We start from the raw sequence: 21,413 nt of genomic DNA, 5'->3' as shown, positions 1-21,413 counted from the left end.
GTTTGTTTTCAGACAGGAGAGCTTCCTCACTCCTATCGTCTCATCAGCATCGTCAGCCATATCGGAAGTACATCATCTTCAGGTAAAAGATACTATATTTTATTCTTCATCTCTTATCTAGTTTAAAAAAAATCTGTAATGCAGAATTACCATAGTAGGATTATTTGCAGAGAAAAATTCAGGCAGCAAAGCAAGTCTTCCATTGTGGCTTGCAGTTGGGGGGAGCAGGTTGAGGATGTCACGGTGCCTAACTGTGGCATGTGGATGAAGTACAGCTTATGGGGTCTGTGTGATTGCTTGTGCTTGTTACCGGCTCGTTGACCAGGAAGGGTGGAGGGACCAGGATCTTAAGGGTGTTTTAGTATTTAAATCTGACACGGCTCACTGGAGCAGGGTATATAGCTAACCAGCTTCCTGGTTGAACTGCAGCATGAAAACAATGGTGCGTTCTCTGTTTTTAAGGTCATTATATCAGTGATGTCTATGATATCAAGAAGCAGTCCTGGTTCACCTACAATGACTTGGAAGTGTCTAGAACTCTAGAGGCCACCGTTCAGTGTGACAGAGACCGAAGCGGTTATATCTTCTTCTACATGCACAAGTAGGTGTCTCAGGGAATTTTGGTGCTGGTAGTTACCTGCTGTTTGTCAGGAAGTGGGCGTCTCTTCTTCCTCTAGTCCTCTTTGCTGGGTTGAAAAGTGTCTCCATGTATTTGTCAGAAGAAATCTTAGTCAGAATTATCTGCAAGAATGACAAAATTGAAGTGCTCTGCGTTCAGAGGCTGGAATTGTATGTCACTAATACATAGGGTTTTAACAAGATGCATTAAACCATCTTTTAAGAAGGGGATTCAGTGTCTCAGCTATGCACTCATTAGACTAAGAATCATAATGGAGCTTGGGTTTTTTCCGTAAGTGCTGTGATATTTGTAAATTCCTTTATCCCTGCTCCTGCTGGTTGTGTTGTTGCAGCCGTGGTCGTCTCAGGCCAGGGGCAAGATGAGCTTTGTTAGGTAGAAGCGATATCTTTTCAGGCGCACAGAACTGAAGAAGGGGTTTTGTACCTCAGCGTGGCCCCTTCTTCTGTCTTTACTGGTTGCTCTAATAAAGGATGTTACAGACTGTCTTGTGTTGCTTCTGATCAGGACTTATTTTCACTATTGTTACTGTTCTCTGAGGCTTACCACTGACCTTATTCATTGTAATAAATGAAAAAAAAGGTGCTTTAGGATTCAAGGAGCCTTGCTTAGAGATGCCAGATAAGACACCTTTCTCTGACAGGATCCGTGACGCTTGCATTTGTGGATTAAATCCAGTTGCCGATTCCCTCAGGGCTGTCTTATGTAGCAGCTTGTTGTACATAAGTTTCACTATTGTTTTTTCTCTCTGTCCTAGGGATATCTTCGATGAGTTACTAGAAACAGAAAAAAATGCACAGCCACTTAGCACGGAAGTAGGAAGATCGGTTCGTCAGCCTCTGTGAAGAGTAAAACGCCTTGTTCCTCCTGAGGAACAAGGAAGGTTCTGAACTTGTGCCAGACACGCAGGAGTAACAAACAGCTCAGGGCCAAAACAAGAGACAAAAGGTAGAAATATGGGACGCTCGGTTTGTTGAACCATCTGTGCAAGTCCTGGGCCTGAACCATGCGTTTAAACTGTGACATCCCAGAGCGATCCTCCTGTGGTGAAGTTTTTATTTGTTCCTCAAATAATTCTGTCAGCATGGAGCCTTAAAGAGTTGCATCAAGCCACAAGACTACAGCTGCTCATAAACTGATTTAAATAAAATAAAAAAGTGCAAAAAGAGACTCGACTTTAAAAGCCCATTCACCTGTGAGACGTGGGTGGCGAAGATTTACATATCACTTGGCTTTTTTTTTTTCTTCTCCTCCAAGAGCAATTTAAGCAATAGATTCTGTAACCTGGCGTGTGTTGTGTTAGTAATATTCACTGGAAACCCGGATCACTGAGTACGCTCTTGCCGGTCATCTCGCTGACAGGCGTTTTGGAATCACTCAAGCTGATGCGTTTTGACATTCATGGGTTTGTAAGCGCTCCGCTATTTACATACGGTTCCAGGAAACAAACTGTCGGTGCTGTAGAATGTATTGCATACCTGGTGGCAGCTTTGTCGGGTTGTTTTGGTTTTGTTTTTTTTTTTTTTTTTTTTTTTTAACACCATTCACTGTCATCCTCCTTTAGATGTGAGATTATATATGTGATTTCTTTTGTTTTACAAGTTCTATTATTTGATTGCATTTTCTTCATAAGGTTGTGGCACGAGTACCGTTTGGAGAGGAGATGTCTCTCTCTGGGTGCGCGCAGTATTTCGCGCTGAAGTTTGATCGCTTGGGGCTGCTTCAATGTAACTCTGGGGGCAGGAGAATGCCTGGAGCAGGCTGAGAGCAGTAGCCAGAGGTGAAGCAATGGCCGCTTTGTCATCTTCCGAGAGGGAAAGAGTGTTCTAGCGTTGCCCTTTCCACGCAGGCCTGGGTCACTGTGAAACGGGAACGGTGGGAAAAGGGCCTGCAGAATAGCGCTTGGCACTTGAATCGCCCTTTGATTGAGCCGTCATGGTCTTGCCTTGGTCTTCCCGTATCCCAGGGCAAGAGGGTTTTTACTGCAGCTTTGCCTCTGTTCTCCTTCCTGAGGAGTGCAGAGTGCTCAAACTGTGAAACTAAACCAGGTGGAAGGCTTTCAGAAAGCCCATATTCTGCATTAACAGAACACTGTTAGGAAGAAGTGTTGCATTTTATTGGATTTAGAGGCATGATTCTCCTTCTATAGCTGGTTTCAGCAGGGAGGGTAAAGCCCAGGGAGTTCATTTTTTCAGCACCTTCGCCCTTACTTAGGAGCAGACGTCTCATTTCAGAGAAATTCTTGCTGTTAAGCGGAGTAGTTGCTTTTGTTTTGGCCTCTAGTTCTGATTTTTGCAGCTTGAGTTTGAGAGGTGAAATACTTCTTTTAAGAAAAACAAACAAACAAAAAAAAAGCCACCTTTTTTTGCTGTCAAGATAGCTTCTGGGTTTTTTAAACTATCGTTAAGAGTTTCTCAGGAATAAACCAGCTGAAGCAAAGCAGACAAAACCATGGATTTAGGAGACAGCAGGCACCTCTTTCTTGGGCACTTCCACACTGGAGTTGATCCTGGGGGGCTGGCAAGGGAGATGCTGCCTCAGTGGCCTGTTCTCACCTCTGTGGGCAGCCATGAATGACAGCCGCCGGTCGTCCTCCCCACGCCAAGTACTCTGGGGACCCCAGCGTGGTGACAAGACTGACTGACCTTCCAGTCCACGTTGTCGGATGAGCGGGGTGGGCCTGGTCAGGGTGACATCTTTCTGGTTTCCGAGCTAGGAGCCAACGCTGGGTTGTAAACATGGCAGAGCGTTGATCTTGTAAGATGCAGCCCGGGTGGGTGTATATGTTAATTTATTACAAAGCATTATACTTTTCTATTGTCGATACTAATTTTGGTAGAATTCTGGGCAATGGGAAGAGGCGGTGACGTGGGAGTTGTCCTTTCTGCTGGTTGCCCCTGTGAAGGTGATGAAGGGACTGCTCCGTCCAGAGGGCAAATCTGTTTTCCCCAAGTGCATCCTATGCTAGTGCTGTAAATAACCAGTATTCCTGTAGTATCAGAAGTCAGCTCTGCTTTTTTGGGTGGCAAGGTTGTTTTTCCAAGATGCTGCACTCCAGTTAATTTATAATAAAAGCAAACATTGCCCGACTTTTCAGTGCGCTAACTTTTGTTTAAAACCACTTCTTGTTTGGGTTGAGGTGTGAAAGCTGATGCTTGAAACCGGCGTTCGTTGTTTTATGAAGAGTTCTTGCTTATTATTCCAGCCATTAAGAATTCACAGACATCTGTTAATTAATTTAAGCTTTTTTTTTTTCACTTGGTGTACGGCAGCTCAGTTGCCCCTTCACTCTGGCAGGAGTGTCCGTGGAGTCCCTTCCTTGCAGAAGCCAGCTGTGTCCCTGTCGGAGAGCGGCGGGGAGGAAGACGGGGGTACAATCCTCAAGGGACACGCTGCGATCCTCAAGGAGCATGCTGATGATGAGCTGTAACGTTCCCACTGCTCATGCTGTCCCAGCAGTGGATTCAGTATGGCCATCCCTTCCTGGTGGGATGCCCATCCTGGGGGTGGAGAAGTTCAGTTGCGGTCCCTGCACATGTGCAGGCTCTTCTTCAGACGTGCGGAGTTGTGGTTAAACATTTACCCGCTCCTGAGTCAGTTTAGTTTAGTCCAAGCGTGATGCAGCATATAAATGCAAGGAACTCCCATCGTGCCATTAACCTTGCCCCTCCGTTGTTTCACTTCGATAATTGGGTCCTGATTTATTCCCCTACTCCAAGAGGTGCAAAACTGTCTGTGTCGATAAACTGGAGCTTGTGTGCGCGGGTCCCTGGGGAGCCCTGGCCGGCGAGGGCTGCACAAAGAGCCTTTGCAAACCAAGGACTGGTGTCCCGACTGGTGCGGCAGCCTGCAACCGCTGCGAGGAGCTGAGCGGGAGGAGGAGCAGGGCTCTTGGATGCCTGCGGCCATGGCATTGCCTTCCACCTCCTGTGCCGCCTGGATAAGCATCGCCTGTGCATCTTCCCATCCTGCTTCCTGAGGAAGGGCTGATATCCAGCCCAGCGCATCCTGCTGCGGTTCACCCCAGCGTGGGGCGCGTGGGGATGGCTGTGCTTCGGGATGGGGGGGACTGGGAATAACTCATCTGCATTGTTTTCTTTTTAATGGAGCTAATTATCCCTGTAAACACCCGCCAAAGAGAGAAAAAGGGGTGCAGGACCCCTGGCAGCTCTGCTGCCGGACTCCAGCCGTGCCTGCTTGCGGGGTGGCTGCTGCCGGTTTCTGCCTGCACCCTGACTTTCTGGTTCTTTACACTGTTGATGTGGAGCAGCACTTTTCTCTGTGTTTTAGCAGACCTGTTCCTCTCTATTTACAGTTTTTGCTCTTGGGTTCTCCCCACTCCCTTTTTAAATGATGTATAGATAGTTTGGTTTTTTTTTTTAATTTTATTTTTTTTGGTGAAATTAAAACCTCTTTATTAACCCTCTCTTGGTTTGGGATCTTATTTCCGTGCCACCTGCGCTGCTGCTGGTGGTGGGCACCGCACCTCCGCCCTGCGTTTGCCGTTGGGACTTTGCTCAGTTGCCCGGGACCATCGAGTGTGTGTGTGTATGTTCAGCGCCACCCAGCACATGCAAATCCCAGCTTCCCTGTCGGAGACGCGTCCCTGGGGGGGAACCTCAGCCCCTCTCCAGGTCCCCCTGGATCCCAAGCAGCAGGGAAGTGCCCTCCTCCTGTCCCAGGAGAAAGGACGAGTGGTCGCTGGTGACTGTCCCCAGCTGGCGCCGTCCCCGCATGCGTGCTGTGCCTGTATCTTGTCGCTTTTACCTTTGTTATCGCATGTGTTTACTGAGGTTCACGTGATAACGCAGGGAGCGGCTCCACCTGTATACCAGACCTTTAGTCCCGAGCTGCAGCTGCCGGGGTGGGATGGGGGTGCCCGGGGGGGCCAGCTTGTGCCTTGCCCCCGGGGGCAGTGAGGGTGAAGGACCTGGAGAGGAAGGAGCTGAGGGTCCTTCTCTGTGCTGCCTCGGTGCCCCATCAAGACCCGCATCCCCCTGTGCCCTGTCTCTTAGCCGAATAAGCCCCACGACTGGGCTGAACCCAGGCGTCGGGGAGGAAGACGCAGCCCCATTCTCCAAATATATTTTATTTAATAAAAATAAGGAGGTGGGGCTGTCCCCGGGCACAGGCTCTTGCCCTAGAAGAGTCCTTTGTCCTTCTTGAGTTTCTGTTGTTTCCACAGGGGCAGGCTGCTGAAGGCAGCGCGCTTCATGCCGAAGGTAGCCTCGAAGTCCTCGTCGGAGAGGTGGTACTGGGGGAGGAGAGAGGAGGCTGAGCTAAAGCCGGGGGGGCTTCCCTGGTCCGTCTCCCCCCCACAGCAGCCCCCCCCCGGCCTCGGCTCACCTCCTTCCTGCTGGGATCCACGCCCCGCGGCAGGTCGTCGGCCGAGGTGTTCACCAGCACATGCAGGGGGAAGGTCTCCAGTTTGTCGGGGAGGAGGGTGGTGGTGGAGGTGAAGATCTCTTGCTTGGATGTGAGCACCTGGATGCGGGGCGGACAGGGTCACATCAGGGCCTGCCTTGTGTCCCCAGGAATAGAGGCACCAGGGTGGCTGCAGGTGTCCCCACACTGGAGGATGTGTCCTTGCAGCTCCTGATGCCACCTGCCAAGGGACAGAGGGCCTTTCTGTGCCCCCTCCCACCCCGGCCACCTTCTCTCCCTCTGCCACTTACGGAGGTGAGCTGCCCGAGGCTGCTCTCGTCCCCCAGCTCAGCTTTCAGCTCCTCGTAGGATTTCTTGTCCTGGGAAGGGGACAAAAGCGCTCAGCCCCTCGGCACAGGCAGGGATCAGGCAAACTGCTGCCCTTGCCCTGGAGATGCTGCCTGGGGCCAGATCCAGAGTTGGTTCCCATCTGTGAAGGGTCCCCCCTGGTCTTTCCAGCCCCTTCCACGACTTACGTCCCAGTTGAGAGGATCCCAGGCCAGGAACCAGCCAGTGAAGGTGGGGGGCTCGTAGCCCTGTTTCACCACAATGATGGGGGTGTCGAGGTCGCGCCCGCTGGGGTGGGTCCGCAGGTACTCCTGCACCATCACTGCTGCCGCCTCCTTCTCCGACTCGTTAGCGCCTTTCCCAGTCCAGAAGAAAACCTGCAACAGGGTCACCGTGACGACCACTGGGGTGGGATGGGGCCCTCTGGGGCCATGCCTGACCTATGGCTGGGGGCACACAGGATCTGTCCATGGGGAAGGGCACTGGGAGTCCATCCTCAGCCATCACTGGAGCAAGGGGGCTGGAAAAAAACAGCATGGGGCCAGGCACATTGGGGTTTTCAGCCTCCCAGCCCATCACTTCTGGTCGCTGCAGGTTCTCCATCCCCTCCGGGGACATCAGCTTGTGGGATCAAAGGTGTTTCCCCCCCAGCTCACCTGGTCCCAGGTGTCCAGCAGGTAAACTTCATCCTCCTCCAGGTCATCCTGGGTGAAGTCTACGATCTCTGTGGCCAAGAAGGTGCCTGTCTTGTTGGAGCACTCAAAGAGACGGGGGGTAACAGAGGGGTTCTCCTCCTGCAGCCTGGCAGAGCGGGGAAAGCAGTGGTGGTGGTGGTAGGAAAGGGGCTCACCTGGCTTGGGGACCGGTGGCCCATCTCACCCCTGAGGGTGAGCAGGGACAAGGGACCCCTGGGCACAGGGCTGGTACCTCTTGCTGTTGGCATACTGGGACTTGCCCCCCAGGGCCACCCAGAACTCAGCTGGCTCCTGTCCCTCTGCGATCACTAGCTTCTCCGTCTTGGAGATGATGTCAGCCACCGTCTTGCCCATTTCACGCTCGTCCCCGCTGCAGCCCTGCCGAGCAAGCGTGGCTGCTCCATCACCAGCCCCCGCCAAGGAGGAGGAAGAGGAGATGGGGGCATTTCTCTTGGGAGTGGCAGCACCCACCCCGGAGCCCGGCGGTACCTACCTTACCATACCAGAGGTAGCAGCAGCTGGGGGTCTTGAGCACAAAGACATCATTGGAGTTGAGGGAGGAGGCGCGGACGGCCACCTCGAAGGCCTTGGTGTTGTACTCATTGGTGCCATGCACATGGAAGAGGCGGGTGGAGGGCGTGGGCTCCGTGCTGCCTGCCCGTGAGGTGCCACCCTGCAGTGACAGGGACAGGAGGTCACCACCAGTGCCACAGGTTCAGACACCTGCGGGCTTCCCCCCCGACAACCCCAAACTCACCGCGTACACCACCATCTTGCCCTTGAAGATGGCCATCAGGTGGGCCGGCTCCTTGCCCATGGTGACACGGACCTGCACGGGCTCGTTGTTGTACTTCTGGTCCAGGATGACTGCTTGGTAGGCGGAGGCAGCCAGCTCGTCCGTGCTGGCTTGGCGGCCCTGGGCAGGTCAGAGCGGGGCTCAGCGCCCACCATGGCCCCCTTTTCCCTCTTGGGAAAAGGGAACCCTCATGCCATTCGCACGGGGTCACGCATAGAGCACCCCCAGTCCGAGGAGGTGTCCCTGTCCCCCACCCACATGTCAGTGACCTGTGAGCCTCACCTGCCAGAGGTAGATGATGCGGTTCACCTTGGACCCCACAGTATAGGTGTAGAGCACCAGGTAGCAGTCCCCGCCGTAGAAATGTCCCAGCCACTTCTTCTCCACAGGCACTAGCTCCTGGTTCTCCACACGCCAGACCTGGTGGGACAGGGATGTTCTGCTGCCAGGGCTGGTGCATCTCCCTGCCCTGCAGCCCCTGGGCCCCATGGCATCCCCCAGTGCAGCCCGGAGGGTGCCCAAGAAGGTCCCATGTTCTGCCCCGGCCACTCTACCTCCACCTCCCCGGATCCATCATCCACCATCTTCTGCTGGGCGGCCATCTGGGGCTTGGCGTGCAGCGTGGTGGCATCAAACTTCACCTGCTCCACCTTGGCTGTGGGGAAGGACAGAGGGCTGAGACACATCCTGCTGGCCATGGGGGCCCCCACAGCCCGCCCCGATCCCAATCCAGGGAGTCCTGCAGCATCAGAGGGGGACACTCACCCACTTTGCCCACAGTGTGGGTCTTGCCCAACCCGCTGGTCTGGTTGGGGACGGTCCATTTTTGGAAGAGCTGCCTGAAGATGGTTGACTCAGACCCATCATTCTCTGTCTCCACACTGGTGCTGGCTGGGTAGTTCTTGGCATTGATGAAGCCCTGGGGGGATTCAGACCCAGAACATGGGTACAGGGTGTCTGGCATCCAGGGAGCAGCCAGGATGTCCCATAACCGACCTCTAACCCAGCACCCACCAGCGCCCTGCTCATCGCCTGCTGCTTCTCCTCCTTATTGGCATTCTTGCCCTTCCACACGAAGATCTTGAGACCTCCTTGATCAAGGATGTAGCAGTCCTTGGGGAGGAGACAACAGCAGAAATTGGGAATTTGGGCAGGTTTAACGCTTCAAAAGCCGATCTGGTGGGCGAAGCCACGGCTTTTGAAGAGTTAAAGCTGCCAAGGAAATTGGGCACCCCCAAACATTCCCATGGGTGACAGACCTCATGCAGGAGCATGTCTTGAGTCAGGGGTCGAATCCCCACCTCCTGTATGACCAGGTTGCCGCTGGCATTGGAGAGGCTGGCAGGGGAAAAGAGAGGAGAGGGCCTTTGAAACGGATCTGTAAAACCCCTTCCCCACCCCCACCTTGGGGTGGCAGGGTTGGGTGAGGGTGTTCCCTCCCTATCTCCTTCCCCACCCTGATCATGGCAGAGGTGGTACCCAGGGACCCTCTTGCCCTGCCATGGTGGCAACCTGGTTTGCAGCTTGCCCTGCCATGCAGCTCACTCATGGCCATGAGGAGGGACAAAAGAGTGTCAGATGTGATGGGGCCACCCAGGGACATTGCCACCGTATCCAAAGGTCACACTTGCATGAGCATCTGTCCATCAGGTATCAACCCTATTAGCACCAGGGACTCCCTTACTCCAACTGCATCCAAAGGACCTGTCCCCATCCCTGCAGTGGCCTTGACCCCTCTTGGTGGCTATCCATGGGGATAGCAGTTGTGGGATATAGCAGAAATGGGTGCTGGGTCCCTCTGGCACCCTGCGAGATGCCCCCACAGGCACCCCACCCCCAGCAACTCACTGGTAGAGCTTGAGGGAGGAGTTGAGCTTCTGATCCACTTTGTCATCAGGGATGGCTGCCTTGATGTCCTTCTTCTCACCCAGCACATGCGTGAGGACCTGCATGAGCCCCGGCGAGGCGCCCTCGTTCTCACCATCCACTATGCCCACCTTGGCACGGCCCCCGCGCTCCCGGTCCCGGATGTCCTTAGCCAGGATCATTGCCTGCACCCGGAGGAGAAGGGCTCAGCCCAGATCAAGGAGGGGGTGACGGGTCCTCCAGCGGGGGGACCCTGGGACCCCCCCGGCCATACCTTCAGCCTCTCGTTTCGGTTGCTCTCGGGGCCATTCCACTGGATGATGAGCTGGCCCAGGTCCAGCAGGAACACATCCCCCTGGTTGAAGCTCTTCCAGCTCATCTCCACCTGCGGCAGGATGGGATTGGGGGGATGTCAAGCAGCAGGACACCCGGGTCCCCCTGCCTCCGCAGGCCCCGCCTGCCCTGGCTCAGCGCTGATGCCTCTATTCCTCCTCCCTACCCCAAGCGGGGCTTTTCGGGGAGAGGTTGCTCCTGAGGCAAGGCGGTGGTGGCCCCACACCCACTCTGTCCCCTACTTGAAGGCAGCTGTGTATGCCGTCCTCTGGCCTGATCCTGACCCCAAAGGGCATCTCTGCGTAGAGGTTGGTGGCTAGGGACCCCCCCGCACCCCATAACTCACCTCTCCTGCCGTCACATTCTTCTTGCCCTTCACGTGCAGCAGGCGCTGGACGTTGTAGGTGTTCGTCTCCACGTGCTTCATGCCTGAGGCCACACCACCCTTCTTATAGCTGGCAGGGGATAGATATGGTGTGAGCCCTGGGCGTGCCCCTTCCCCTCCAGCTGGGTCCCCTCCCACCTCTGTGTGCAGGGAGGTGTTCGGGGAGCCACCCACCCACCCACGTGGGTGATGGATGGAGCAAGACCAGCTCCAGATCCTCCTCCTGCCTCCCCCACCCCACTGGGACAGGGCTGTCCCCACCTCTGGGGATGTCCCCATGGGGGGGCATGCAGAAGGTCCCCCCCCCACAGTGGGAGTGGGTCCCTGGCAGTGACCGACGTACATGAGTCCCTGCTTGAAGTAGGCACGGAAGGTCTCACTCTCGTGGCCCTGGACCTCGCGGTGCTGCACGGCCACCGTGCCCAGGTGGTCGTCCATCTGGGTGGTGTAGATGGCAGCCGCCCCCTGCTCGTCCTGGCTCGAATCCTTGCCCAGCCAGTAGTGGATGCTGTAGCTGAAGCTGCTCCCGGTCTTGCGTGTCTGCAGGACACAGGTCCCTGCTAGAAGAGCCCCCCTGTCCCCAGACCACCCCAGCCAGGGACATCCCTCCCTGCACCCAGTCCCCCCCCCCAGGGCAGAGCCCATCCCCGATCCCCCGCAGGACCCCAGGTTGCCCTACCGACAGCAGGATGTAGCAATCCCCTTCGTAGAAGTTGCCGTAGCTTTTGGTGGGCACTGGCACCATCTCCATGTTCTGCAGAAGGAAGGGAGACATCAGCCCTGGCGGGGACCCCCCCCACCCCAGCCCCAAAACCTGTGCGGGTTTAACCCTGGGTGCCGCACTGAGACCCCCAAACCCAGGCACTGAGGACACAAAGGGGGAGATCTTCCCTCCCGCAGCCACCCCCCACCCCCCCAAACAGCCCGGCGATGGGTGCCCGGGTGATGGGTGCCCAGGCCGTGCCCCTGTCCCCACCTCAATCCGCCATATCTGGAGGCCCGGCGTGGTCTTGTCAAGCGTCCTTTTGACTTTGGTGCTGAGCTCCACCATGGTGACGGCTGCTGCAGGCAAGGGGACCTGCCGAGGCATCGGCAACACCCTCGTTAATGGCAGGCGGTGTCGTTAAGAGCTGGGAGGGAGCCAGCCTGCTGTGCCATCTGCTGCCCTGCCCGCTCTGCGGCCGGACGGGCTGTAAACCCCCCGTCCGGAGCAAGGGGACCCCCCCCGGATCCCCTGCCCAGCCCTCGGCCTGGCTGTCACCGTGGCTAACGGGGGGCTGTCACAGTTCCGTGCCAGGGTCTGCGGTGGGCAGGAGCGGGGTCCCCCGAGCGCCCCGGTGCCCTGTCCTGTGCCCGGGCACGGGGCAGGGCCGTGCAGGGCGTCCCCAACGCAGCAGCCGCAGCTGGATGACACCGCTGTGACCTGCTCCTCCCCAGCGCCAGCAGGAACCAGCCCCCGCTCAGCCTGGGCCCGGCACGGCATGGCACGGCATGGCACAGCGTGGCATGGCCACTGCTGGTGGCCTTGCACACACACACACACACACACGTGTGCAAGCACACTCTGCCCGCTTCCAGCCCCCGACCCCCCCCCAACTCCCGGACTGCCGGATCCATACCCCCCAGGGAGGGCACAGCCCCTCCCCACAGAGGTGACGAGTGTGCCAGGGCTCAGCCCCGGTGCTGCTGAGGTTGCCCACAGCCATCCCTGCCGGGCAGTGGGCAGGGGGAGCTCGGGGAGACAGCGTTGGGCAAAGCCCCCCACCCCGTGTGCCCTGGCAGGGAGAGCCAGCAGCGCCCACGGAGAAGTCTCTGCTCCCCCAGCCCCGCAAAACCCCTCCTGGTCCCACTGCGCTGCCCCAAAAGCACCCACATCCCGTCCCGCAGATCCGGGGGGGGTGTGTGTGTGTGTGTGTGGCGTGTGACATCCCCCCTGCACAGCCCCGAGGTGGGGCACAGGTGGGTCCCCAAGCCCCATCCCCACACCACCCCGGTGCCAGGAGCGGTGGTGGCTGTGGGATGCACTGCCTCCCCCCGCCGCCCCATGCCCACCTCCCTGTCGTCCCCCCCCCGCCCCAGCCCCTCACCTTCCCTGCGGAGCTGGGCACAGGTGAGCGTACCTAGGCAAAGTGCTCGGGGTGCCAGCACCCAGGAGACCTTTGTCCCCTCCTGTCCCAGCCTATGTTCACCATATAAGGGCAGGAACAGCCCAGTGTCAAGGTCCCCACGGCCCTTCGAGGCTTCACGGCACCCGAAGAGCCCCGTTACTCATGGGGTAATTGCCCCCCCACCCCCACCCCCCACCATCCAGGTGCTATTGCAGCACAGGGCAACCCAGGGCACCCTCCCCACGGGCTTTGCTGTGCCCAGGGTGGTACCTGCTGAGCTTCCCGGACCTGCTTCCCTCTTGTCCTCTCCTTGGCACCGAGCCCACGGTGATGGGGTTTTTGATGCCTGCACCACCACCACCCCCCCCAAAAAAAAAAGGTTTCCCAAAGTGATAACAATGAGCTCAACCGGGGCGGGGGTGTCAGCCACAAACACGGAGGTGCCCTGATGCCACAGGGATGGGCTCTGACGCTGCCCTCCGCTCCCTGGTCCCCAAAACCCCCAAACCCTCCCCGGCCACGGAGCACGAAGCCATTTGGTTTTGGGTTTTTGGGGGGTTTTTGGTGCCACCAGCTCAGAGCTACCAGCGACGCAGCGTCGTCTCGCTGGGGCATCACTTTTCCACCTCACGCGTCCTCCTGTCCCAGCCGTTACCTGGCACATCACTCCCCTGCCCATGGGACCGTCCCCAAGTTGTGCCCCCCCCGCCCCCAGCTGGATCACTGCCTGACGGGCTTTGCCTCCCTGCATTAAGGGGGGGTCTCTGCAGCCTTGGGGATGGGAAGGGGGCGCAGGGATGGGGCTGGGGTTTGGGGACACGGGACAGGACATAGGGTGGTGGCACGGCTAAGCCGTGCCACCACCCTATGTCCTGTCCCGTGTCCCCAAACCCCAGCCCCAATGGGTGGCACTTTGCTGTTGACAGAGAGAATGGAGTCCTGCCCAGTGGCTCCCAGCCCCAAATGGGGTTTGGGGGGGCCGGGGGGGGGGGGTGGCCGGGACATAAATCTGGGAGTGTGGGGGATGTCCCAGCAGTTCCCCAGGGCTCCCCTTCCCGCTCTTATCTCTTCCCCAGCCCTGCAGGATTGCTGCAGCCTTATCTCGGCTGCCCTGCTGAGCCAGCAGCCCTCACCACCAGCGTCCTGGACGTCTCGGCATCCCGGCCGTCACTTCGGCGCCAGGCAGGTGCCCTGATGCCACGGGGATGGGCTCTGCTGCCTCCCCCCCGGCCCCCCAAAACCCCAAACATGCCACCCAGCTCCCAAGCCCTGCACCTCACACCAGTGTCCCCGTAGGTCCCTTACCTGGGTGCAGACCCCCCCGGCGGGGGGCTTGTGTGTGGGGCTGAGTTTTGGGTGGGGTGTGCCACCCAGGTGGCCGCTCTCCGCTCGGTGGCCGAGTCCCAGGGCTGAGCCCGTCGGTGTGGCACAGGGGTGGGGGGGGGACCCCACGCCAGCCCCAGAGGGCTCGCCCCCTCCCCGGGCCCCCCAGCCGGACATGCTGGGCCACTAATGAACTCAGTAATTAGTGCAGCCATCAGGGAGGACAGAGACTTCGTTAATGAGGGGAGGCATGGAGCCAATGAGGGCACGGCGGGGGGGGGGCAGCTAAGGGACCCCCACTGCCTGCACGTTTGCAGCGCGCTGCCCGAGAGGGTGACACAAGTCCCCCCACAGTGACCCCCCCAGTCTATCCGGGGGGCATCCAACGCCTTATTCGGAGGAAACTGAGGAAGGGAGAACTTGTGACATACACTCACACCCCCCCCCCCCGCAAGGCACTCACCTCCACAAGCCCAAAGCTGGGGGGCACAGCCCACACGGTAAATTCAGGCTCCCCCCTTGTTAAGGGGCAGATTACCCATCACCGTGGCATCAGGGTCTTTTTTCCAGGAGGAGGGGAAAGGGGTTAGGATGGGGGTACCAGGGCAGCCTGGGGGGTGCCCTGGAGCACGAGGGTGTTCCCTTGGCACCGGGAAAGTGATGACACCCCCCACCCCCGATTCTGCAGCCCGAGGGTGCTCCCCCGGCACCGGGAAAGTGATGACCCCCCCCCCCCCCCCCGATTCTGCAGCCCGAGGGTGCTCCCCCAGCACTCCCCCTTCTCAGGGTTATTTAGGGGATCCGGGGTGGGGACGGCGTGCGTCTCTGCCCCCCCACCCTGGGCATACCCACTAGTGACACGCACGTGCCCACACGTGCACACACACACAGAGGACAACCCCTTTCCAAGATGGTTTGACAGCTTTAATCACATGAAGGCACTTGGATCTGGTCCCCCAGCCCTCCCCAGCCCCCCCAGTTGCCACCTCCAGACCCCCCCGGGCCCCCCAAGGGTGCCCAGCGTGGGGGCTGCAGCGCCCACGGGTGCTTGCTGGGCAGGGGGCTTCGCTGGTGCCGTTTGACTTGTCGAATATAAAGTGCTGAGTTCAACCCTCCTGGAGGGGCAGGTGGGGGTCTGGGGGGGGGGGGGGCGGGGGCGGGGATGCCGCAGCATCCCCCATCCCACCCCACCATGGGGCAGGGGGTGGAGGCAGGGGCATGGGGGGACCCCCACCTGCCCCTGGCACCCAGCATTGGAGAAGGGCAGTGCCGGCAGGAGCCGGCCAGACAGCACCGGAGAGATAAAACCCCTCGCATCCCCCCCCGCCCTCCCCAATACTGCCCCCCCCCCCTTCCCTGGCACAGCGGTAAAAAGGCACCCATGATTTTTTTTTGGGAAACCGTTGCTTTTCCCCCTAAAAATATATGAAACATTGTCCATATTGCGACACTAAAAAAGGCCTGGCTGAGCTCAGCTCCCCCCCCCTCAAAAAAAAAAACCCTCCCTGAGACCCCCCCCATCCCCTCGAGGCTGGGGGACACCCTGGCACAAGCCCAACCCCACGGGGGTCAGGGTAACCCCAGGCTGCAGGAAGGTGGTGGGGGGGGGGGACGACATGCTGTGCCCCCCACCCCTGCCCCATCTGGGGGGCTGGGGCTGGAGTAAGGCTGGGGGGGGGACACACGCTAAGGCTGGTACGGGGGTCCCTCTCCCCTGGGAGTCGCAGCCTTTAGTGAAGCTGCAGAGGGGGTGCATGCCCCCCCCCACGACGGAAGGAACCCCCCCCACCAGTGACTGGAGTGGCTCCCACTGACACAGTGTAACTGGGGAGGGAGGAGGCCACCAGACTCCCCCCCCCCCTCCATGGGAAGAAACCGAGGTTGGAGGAGGTGAGTTAAGAGACCCCCCCCCAGGCACACCCCTTGTAGGGCTGGGGCGGGGGCGGCACGTAGACGTGGTGTCCCAAGGCACGTGGCGGGGCATTTGTGGCCAGGGACTCAGCCCTGAGGCCAGGCTGCCCCCCCCAAAACACCCCCCCTAGGCGGGGGGGCAGCAGAAGGCACAGGGGAGGGGTAGGGACATGCCCCCCCCCCCCCCCCCCCCGAGGTGATCAGCTGCACCAAGGGCAGATTTAAGGGTATGGTGACAACAGCCCCATGCACCAAGGCAAATACAACACCCCCCCCCATTTTGGGGGGATGGTAAGGGAGAAGTGAACCCTTCTTACATCCCCCTGCAAACAGGGGCCGAGGGCCTCCGCCCCCCCGCCCCCGCAGCAGGCAGAGCCCAAATTGGGGGGGTCTAGTCCCCCCAAAGGCAGTGGAAAGCAGCAGCTGCTGACCCCCCCCCCCTCCCCACTCGGGGGGACACGGAGGGGAAAAGGACCTGAGAACCGTTTCGGGGAGGGGGGACACAGGTTGTGGGGGGTTGGGAAGGACTGGAACTCCCCCCCCCTAATGGGTCCCCAGCACGGCAAGGCAGCGGGTTACCCACGGCCCCCCCTCCTCCGCAGGAAGGGGGGACACCCAGGTCCCCGGCGGGGGCACCCACATCTCCCACCACCAGCGGGCAGGGAGGGCACCCGCGCCCACCGGGGCTGGGGAGGACGATGCTGGGGGGGGGGGGCACACCGGGGGGAACACCCCCCCCCCCTCCCTGCTCCCCAAAATAAGGCACCCGGCTGCCACGGCGGTGCCGGGGAGGGGGGGGGGCACTAGCTGTTAGTCCGCTGCTTCTTGAGCACTGCGTACACGTCCTCCACCTTGCTGAGCCTCTCGAAGAAGGGCAGCAGGTCCAGCAGCTCCGTGTCCGCCATGTTATCGAACCAGGAGGCCACCGGCACCTGCGGGCAGCGCGGCGGCTAAGTGCGGGGGGGCCCCCACCACATCCCCCTCCATGTCCCCCCCCCCCCCCCAGCCTCACCCCGGGGTTACGTACAGCGTTATCGGGGTGGAAGATGTAGGATGCGGGCGAGTTGTCCACGATGATGATGCGGCGCAGGTCGCGGCCCAGGCGGCTCAGGTCCTTCACGTAGTTGCCGCGGTGGAAGACGCAGGATTCCCGGAAAAGCCGTGCTCGGAAAGCCCCCCATTTATCCAGCAGGTCAGCCACGGGGTCCGCGTACTGCAGGCAGGGAAGCGGGGTCACCGAGGCACGCCGTGCCACCGTGACCACCCCACGGTGACGATGGCACCCAGCTCTCCGCCGCTGCCAGCTCACCCCATGCCTCAGTTTCCCTGGCCAGCACCTTGGGGGGAGGCACCGTCACTGCCCACAGGGGACAAGGGGCCAGCGCTGCCCATGGGTGGGCAGCCAAGGAGAGGTCGTGCCACCTCAGGGGTGGCCGATGGCGGGGTGGGGAGGTGACGGTACCCACCTTGGCCAGGCTGGCGGTGAAGAGCACGCACTCGAAGAGCTCGCCCATGCGCTGCAGGAACTCGTCCACGTGCGGCCGCTTGAGCACGTACACCTGCGGGGGGGACACACGGGGCACAGGGCAGCGCGCTGGCAACCCGGCCACCCCAGGGGACACACGTGGTCCCCAAGCCCAGCAGGTGGCTGGGGAAGGGGGTCAGAGAGCTGCCCGTGCCCCGTGCCATGAGGGGTGCCCTGCGTGGGCTGGGGGATGCCACCACCCCGCGTTGAGCTGGGGGATGCCACCTTCCTGAGTGGGCTGGGGGGGGGATGCCACCCCCCCCAGGTGGGCTGGGGGACTCCACCACGGCCTCGCTGGCACATCCAGAGCGAAGTGTCCGGCCGGCTCCGGAGCCAAGTAACCGAGAACAGGCTGACTGCCCAGACCACAGCCTATCCTGGATTACTTGAACCCGGGACCGGCCACTGCAGGAGGGCACCGGGCCAGGACATCCCCCCCACCACCCCCACCACCCTTCCACCTCCCCACCCCCTGGAAAGAGGGGCACCAACCTCTGCCCCCCAAGGTGCCAGCCTCGGCACCCTGACGCCCCTCGGTGCATCTCCTGTTCCCCGGGAAGGGGGCAGAGGGGACCGTGCCCCCCCTCCTGCCGGGCACCCCCCCCCCGTTACCTGGTGCATGATGCCATCGATTTCCACGGGAATGATGAAGTCGGCGTTGTTCACCGGCTGGGGAAGGAACGGGGAGGGAGGGGGGGGGAACAGGTCAGCGCTGGGTGGGCACCCCCTGCCCAAACGCTGCCTTGCCCTCTGCCCACCACGCACCCCCTGCCAGCCCCGCTGTCCCCTCGCGGGGACACCCCATCCGACCCAGCAGGGTCCTGGGTGCCCGAGAGTGGGAGGGGAGGAAGCAGAGCAGGTGGAGGGTCGGGGTGGGGGGGGGGGGACATGGGGCAGAAAGAAGGGGGGTGGGCCGGCGTGTCCCTCACCTTGAAGGAACTGTGCACCAGCGTCTCGTCCAGGTCGATGACCACGCAGAGCTTGCTGGCGTCCTGCGGCTTGATCTCGGGCAGGAGGTGTTTGACGGCAGCCTGTGGGGACAGGGAGGGGGGGGCACAAGCAAACCCGGGGGTCAGCGGGGTGGCGAGGGACACCCCCTCCCCTCCTGCCCACCCAGAGGGGGAGCACAGAGTTGGGGGTCGGGGGGGAAGCCCCTTTCACTCCCCCCATCCTGGCACAGGGGATGGGCACCCCAGCACTGTCTGTGTCCCCCCCCCCCATCCATTGCCAGGCTGGGGGTGCAGGGGGTGCCCGGGGGCGGGGGGGGGTACCTTGGGCAGGGCCCCGTTCTCCTCCACCAGCAGCGGGGCGCTGGTGGTGCCGGCGCGGGGCTCCCCCTCATCCCGGCACAGGCAGCAGAAGAGGGACTGGAGGATGCTGCGGCTCCGCGGCTTCTTGGCGGGGGTCTGGGTACCTGGGGGGAGCGGGGGGGGGGACACGGGGGGGGTCAGGGGCACCCCCGGGGGTCCCATCTTTCCCCCCCTCCCCAAGCACAGCGGGTGAGCCGGGGTCGGGGTGTTGGGAGGTGGTGGTGGGGGGGCCCTTCCCGAGCCCCCCACGTCCTTATCGTCCCCTGGCACCCATCCAGCCGCCCTTCCTGCCCCACCCGGAGGGTTTGGAGACCACCCACAGCCCCCTACCCCCGCCAAACGGGTGCCCCCCCCCTTGGGTCCCCCTCACGCGGCCGGAGACCCTACAATAACACAGTGGGTCCTGCCCCGGGGGATGGGTGGTCGTGGACCCCCGGGGGGGGGGGGGGGGCACAGCCCCAGGCGGGGGGGTGTCCCCGTGGGCGGGGCCTGGCCGGGGGGAGGCGGGGCTTACGGCAGCTCTTTTGCCCCGCCCCCAGCCTGGCCCCCTCCCCTCTCATTGGCCGGCTCGAGCGTAACCGCAGGCGAGAAGCCAATCAGGGCGAAGCGCCCGCCCCCGGGCGCCGTTCCCGCAGCCCCCATTGGCGGATCAAAGGGAAACTGAGGCAGAGGGGCCGCTCCCGCCCGCCCCGGGGGCAGCGCGGCGCCTCCAATCCCTTCCCCACCGGCCCCGCGGGCCCGATCCTGCCCCCAGCCCCGGCCGGTAGCGGGGCTGCCCTGGGCCAGGGGCCGCAGCTCCCCCCTGGTTGTGCCCCCCCCCCCGCCCCCAGCAGCCGGGCCAGGGATAACGCGGGGCGCCCGTGGGGCAGGGGCCCCCCCCCTCGCTCCTGGGGACGGGCCCCGCTCCCACCGTTTCCCCCCCACCCCGGCCCTGCCAGCTCCCCAGGCCGGCGGGCAGCACCCCGACATCGGGCAGCGGGACGGGCAGCGCTCCCCGCCAAACCGGTGGAAGGATGGCGGCGGGGGTGGGAGGCCGGACACGGGGCTATGCCCCCGCCCCCCCACACTTTCCCCGCCTCAGTTTCCCCACCGGCGCTGCCTGCACCCCCCCGCCCGGCTCCGGAGGAAACAGCGCAGATACGCCGAGCGCCGCGGCCCGAGCGGCGCCCCGAGCACCCCAGGGTCACCGACGGGGTTCGGGGCGGGGGAGGGGGGGGAACGACAACATGGGGCACGACGCCCCCCCGACAACCCTCCTCCCTCCGACCCCCCCCCAGTGCCCCAGCGCATCCTGGGGCAGCGGCACGCGCGGGGCAGACTGAGCCCGCCCGCAGCTCATCACACCCGGATGGCGGAGACCCCCGAGGGGCGACCTCCCCCCCTCTCCCTCACCGGGGTGGGGGAGATGGAGGGGGGATGGAGAGGGGAAACCCCCCTTCCCCCCCCCCCCCCCTTCCTCCCCCCACGCCGCTCCGCGTTACCTTTCTCCTGCAGCGGGGCGCTCCCCTCCTCCCTGCTAACCTGGGCGATGATGGACTGGTGCTCCATGGGGGGCAGGGGGGGGAAGGTTGGGGGGGGGGGGGGCGGTGGGAGAGGGCGGCCCCCCCCGGCGCTGCCCCCCGAGGGGGGGCGGGGGAGGGGGGGGGAGGCGGGGCGGGGGCCGGCGGCGTTGCGGGGCGGCGGGCGCGGGAGCGGCGCCGCGGAGGAAACTTTGTTACAACATGGAGTTTCCTCCGCCCGGGCTGGGGCTGCAAACATGGAACCCGGGCGCGGTTTCAAGGAACCCCTTAAAAGGGCAACGCCGGGGGGGGGGGGGGAGGACACCCCTCTTCTTCTTCCTCCTCCTCCTCCTCCTTCTCCTCCTCCCACCTCCCGCCACCGGGGCTGGGGGTGCAGGGGGTAGTGGCTTCTTGTGGGGGGGGCGGTGCGGTGCGGCACAGGTTTGGTTGGGAAGGACACCCCCCCACACACACACCTTGCGCCATGGTGGTCGGCTCCCCCCACGCTCCCTCCGGCTCAGGGATTAACCCCCCCCAGGTGTCACCCCCCCCCCCCTTCCCCCCGCCCCGAGTATTACTCTTCCCCCAAGTGTCGCCCTCCCCAAGTGTCACTCCCCCCAAGTGTCACCCCTCCCAAGGGTCACACACACACACACACCCCCCCCAATCCAGTTGGCAGCCCCGGGGAAAGAGGGAAGTCCCACCCCCGGCATGCGAAGCCCCCCGCCATGCTGGGTGTCCCCTGCAGCAAAGCCCCCCCTGAGCCCGGTGCCTCCCGGCTGGGGGGGGGTTCTCGTCCCCCCCCGCGTGGGGACACGTTCCCCATTGCCAGGGCAGGCCAGTGCAACCGGGCAACAGGTGCTGGGGGGGGGGGCGCTGCACCAGTAACCACCTGCTTGTTTCTTTCGTTCCTCTTTCCCCTGCAATTACCCAATTATTTGGGAAATTAACATATATACATATATTATCGATACATATATTTTCTCTCGCAATACCTCCCCTCCTTCGGGAGGAATCAGGGCTGTTTCCAGGCGCTCTTCGAAAAGTAGCTTTTACCGGGTACTCGAGGATGCAACAACCCCCTTCAGGACAAAATCGTGTCCCCTCACAAGCCCCCCATGTGCCGGCATCCTCCATCCCCAGCCCCTTCCCCCCCTGCAAGCCCGGCCGGGCCCTGCCAGGGCACCTCCGCACCCCGGGCAGCATCCGGACCCGAGGAGTGGTGGTTGTCCAGCCGGTCCTGGTCGCCATCTCGGTGGCCGAAGATGCTGCTCCCTCCGTCAGTGCCGCCCCGGGGGCAGAGCAGGTTGGAA

The 21,413-nt window shown here is 61.6% G+C and overlaps 3 protein-coding genes across 7 annotated transcripts in view; 1 reads left to right on the top strand and 2 right to left on the bottom strand.

Moving 5' to 3' along the window:
- The window catches only part of USP37 (ubiquitin specific peptidase 37), a 36,098-nt gene extending 32,372 nt beyond the window's left edge, over positions 1 to 3,726 (top strand). The window contains exons 22-24 of one of the 2 annotated variants that reach the window (XM_063341612.1): positions 13 to 82; positions 463 to 601; positions 1,395 to 3,726. In XM_063341612.1, the coding sequence (XP_063197682.1) occupies positions 13 to 82; positions 463 to 601; positions 1,395 to 1,482 (297 nt within the window). In that variant the 3' untranslated portion in view covers positions 1,483 to 3,726. Of the gene's footprint in view, positions 1 to 12; positions 83 to 462; positions 602 to 1,394 lie in introns of those variants that run through there. The other variant, XR_010072018.1, reaches the window with a different exon arrangement.
- A 2,034-nt stretch (positions 3,727 to 5,760) lies between these two features.
- VIL1 (villin 1) lies at positions 5,761 to 13,940 on the bottom strand. Of its 4 annotated transcripts, none has more exons than XM_063341064.1 (20): positions 13,838 to 13,940; positions 11,401 to 11,502; positions 11,104 to 11,178; positions 10,768 to 10,964; positions 10,386 to 10,494; positions 9,981 to 10,091; positions 9,689 to 9,891; positions 9,100 to 9,178; positions 8,855 to 8,953; positions 8,606 to 8,759; positions 8,395 to 8,495; positions 8,123 to 8,260; positions 7,802 to 7,960; positions 7,538 to 7,717; positions 7,277 to 7,422; positions 7,006 to 7,150; positions 6,538 to 6,726; positions 6,313 to 6,381; positions 5,984 to 6,121; positions 5,761 to 5,891 (listed from the first exon to the last, which is right to left on the bottom strand). In XM_063341064.1, the coding sequence occupies exons 2-20, from the start codon at positions 11,473 to 11,475 to the stop codon at positions 5,778 to 5,780; spliced, it is 2,481 nt and encodes an 826-aa protein (XP_063197134.1). In that variant the 5' UTR covers positions 11,476 to 11,502; positions 13,838 to 13,940; the 3' UTR covers positions 5,761 to 5,777. The 4 variants fall into 4 exon arrangements, with proteins under 4 accessions (XP_063197134.1, XP_063197135.1, XP_063197136.1 ...); XM_063341065.1 differs by lacking the exon at positions 13,838 to 13,940 and adding an exon at positions 12,803 to 12,811; XM_063341066.1 differs by lacking the exon at positions 13,838 to 13,940 and adding an exon at positions 12,512 to 12,533.
- Positions 13,941 to 14,750: 810 nt separating this feature from the next.
- Positions 14,751 to 20,232, bottom strand: CTDSP1 (CTD small phosphatase 1). The gene is made up of 7 exons (XM_063342147.1): positions 20,083 to 20,232; positions 18,563 to 18,705; positions 18,221 to 18,322; positions 17,904 to 17,960; positions 17,233 to 17,325; positions 16,794 to 16,979; positions 14,751 to 16,698 (listed from the first exon to the last, which is right to left on the bottom strand). The coding sequence occupies exons 1-7, from the start codon at positions 20,147 to 20,149 to the stop codon at positions 16,570 to 16,572; spliced, it is 777 nt and encodes a 258-aa protein (XP_063198217.1). The 5' UTR covers positions 20,150 to 20,232; the 3' UTR covers positions 14,751 to 16,569.
- Positions 20,233 to 21,413: the final 1,181 nt, after the last annotated feature.

Source organism: Chroicocephalus ridibundus, chromosome 7 (genome assembly GCF_963924245.1).
Source record: "Chroicocephalus ridibundus chromosome 7, bChrRid1.1, whole genome shotgun sequence".
NCBI classification, from domain to species: Eukaryota; Metazoa; Chordata; class Aves; order Charadriiformes; family Laridae; genus Chroicocephalus; species Chroicocephalus ridibundus.
Note: the sequence above shows the minus strand (reverse complement) of the source record. Positions and strands in the feature narration are given on the sequence as shown.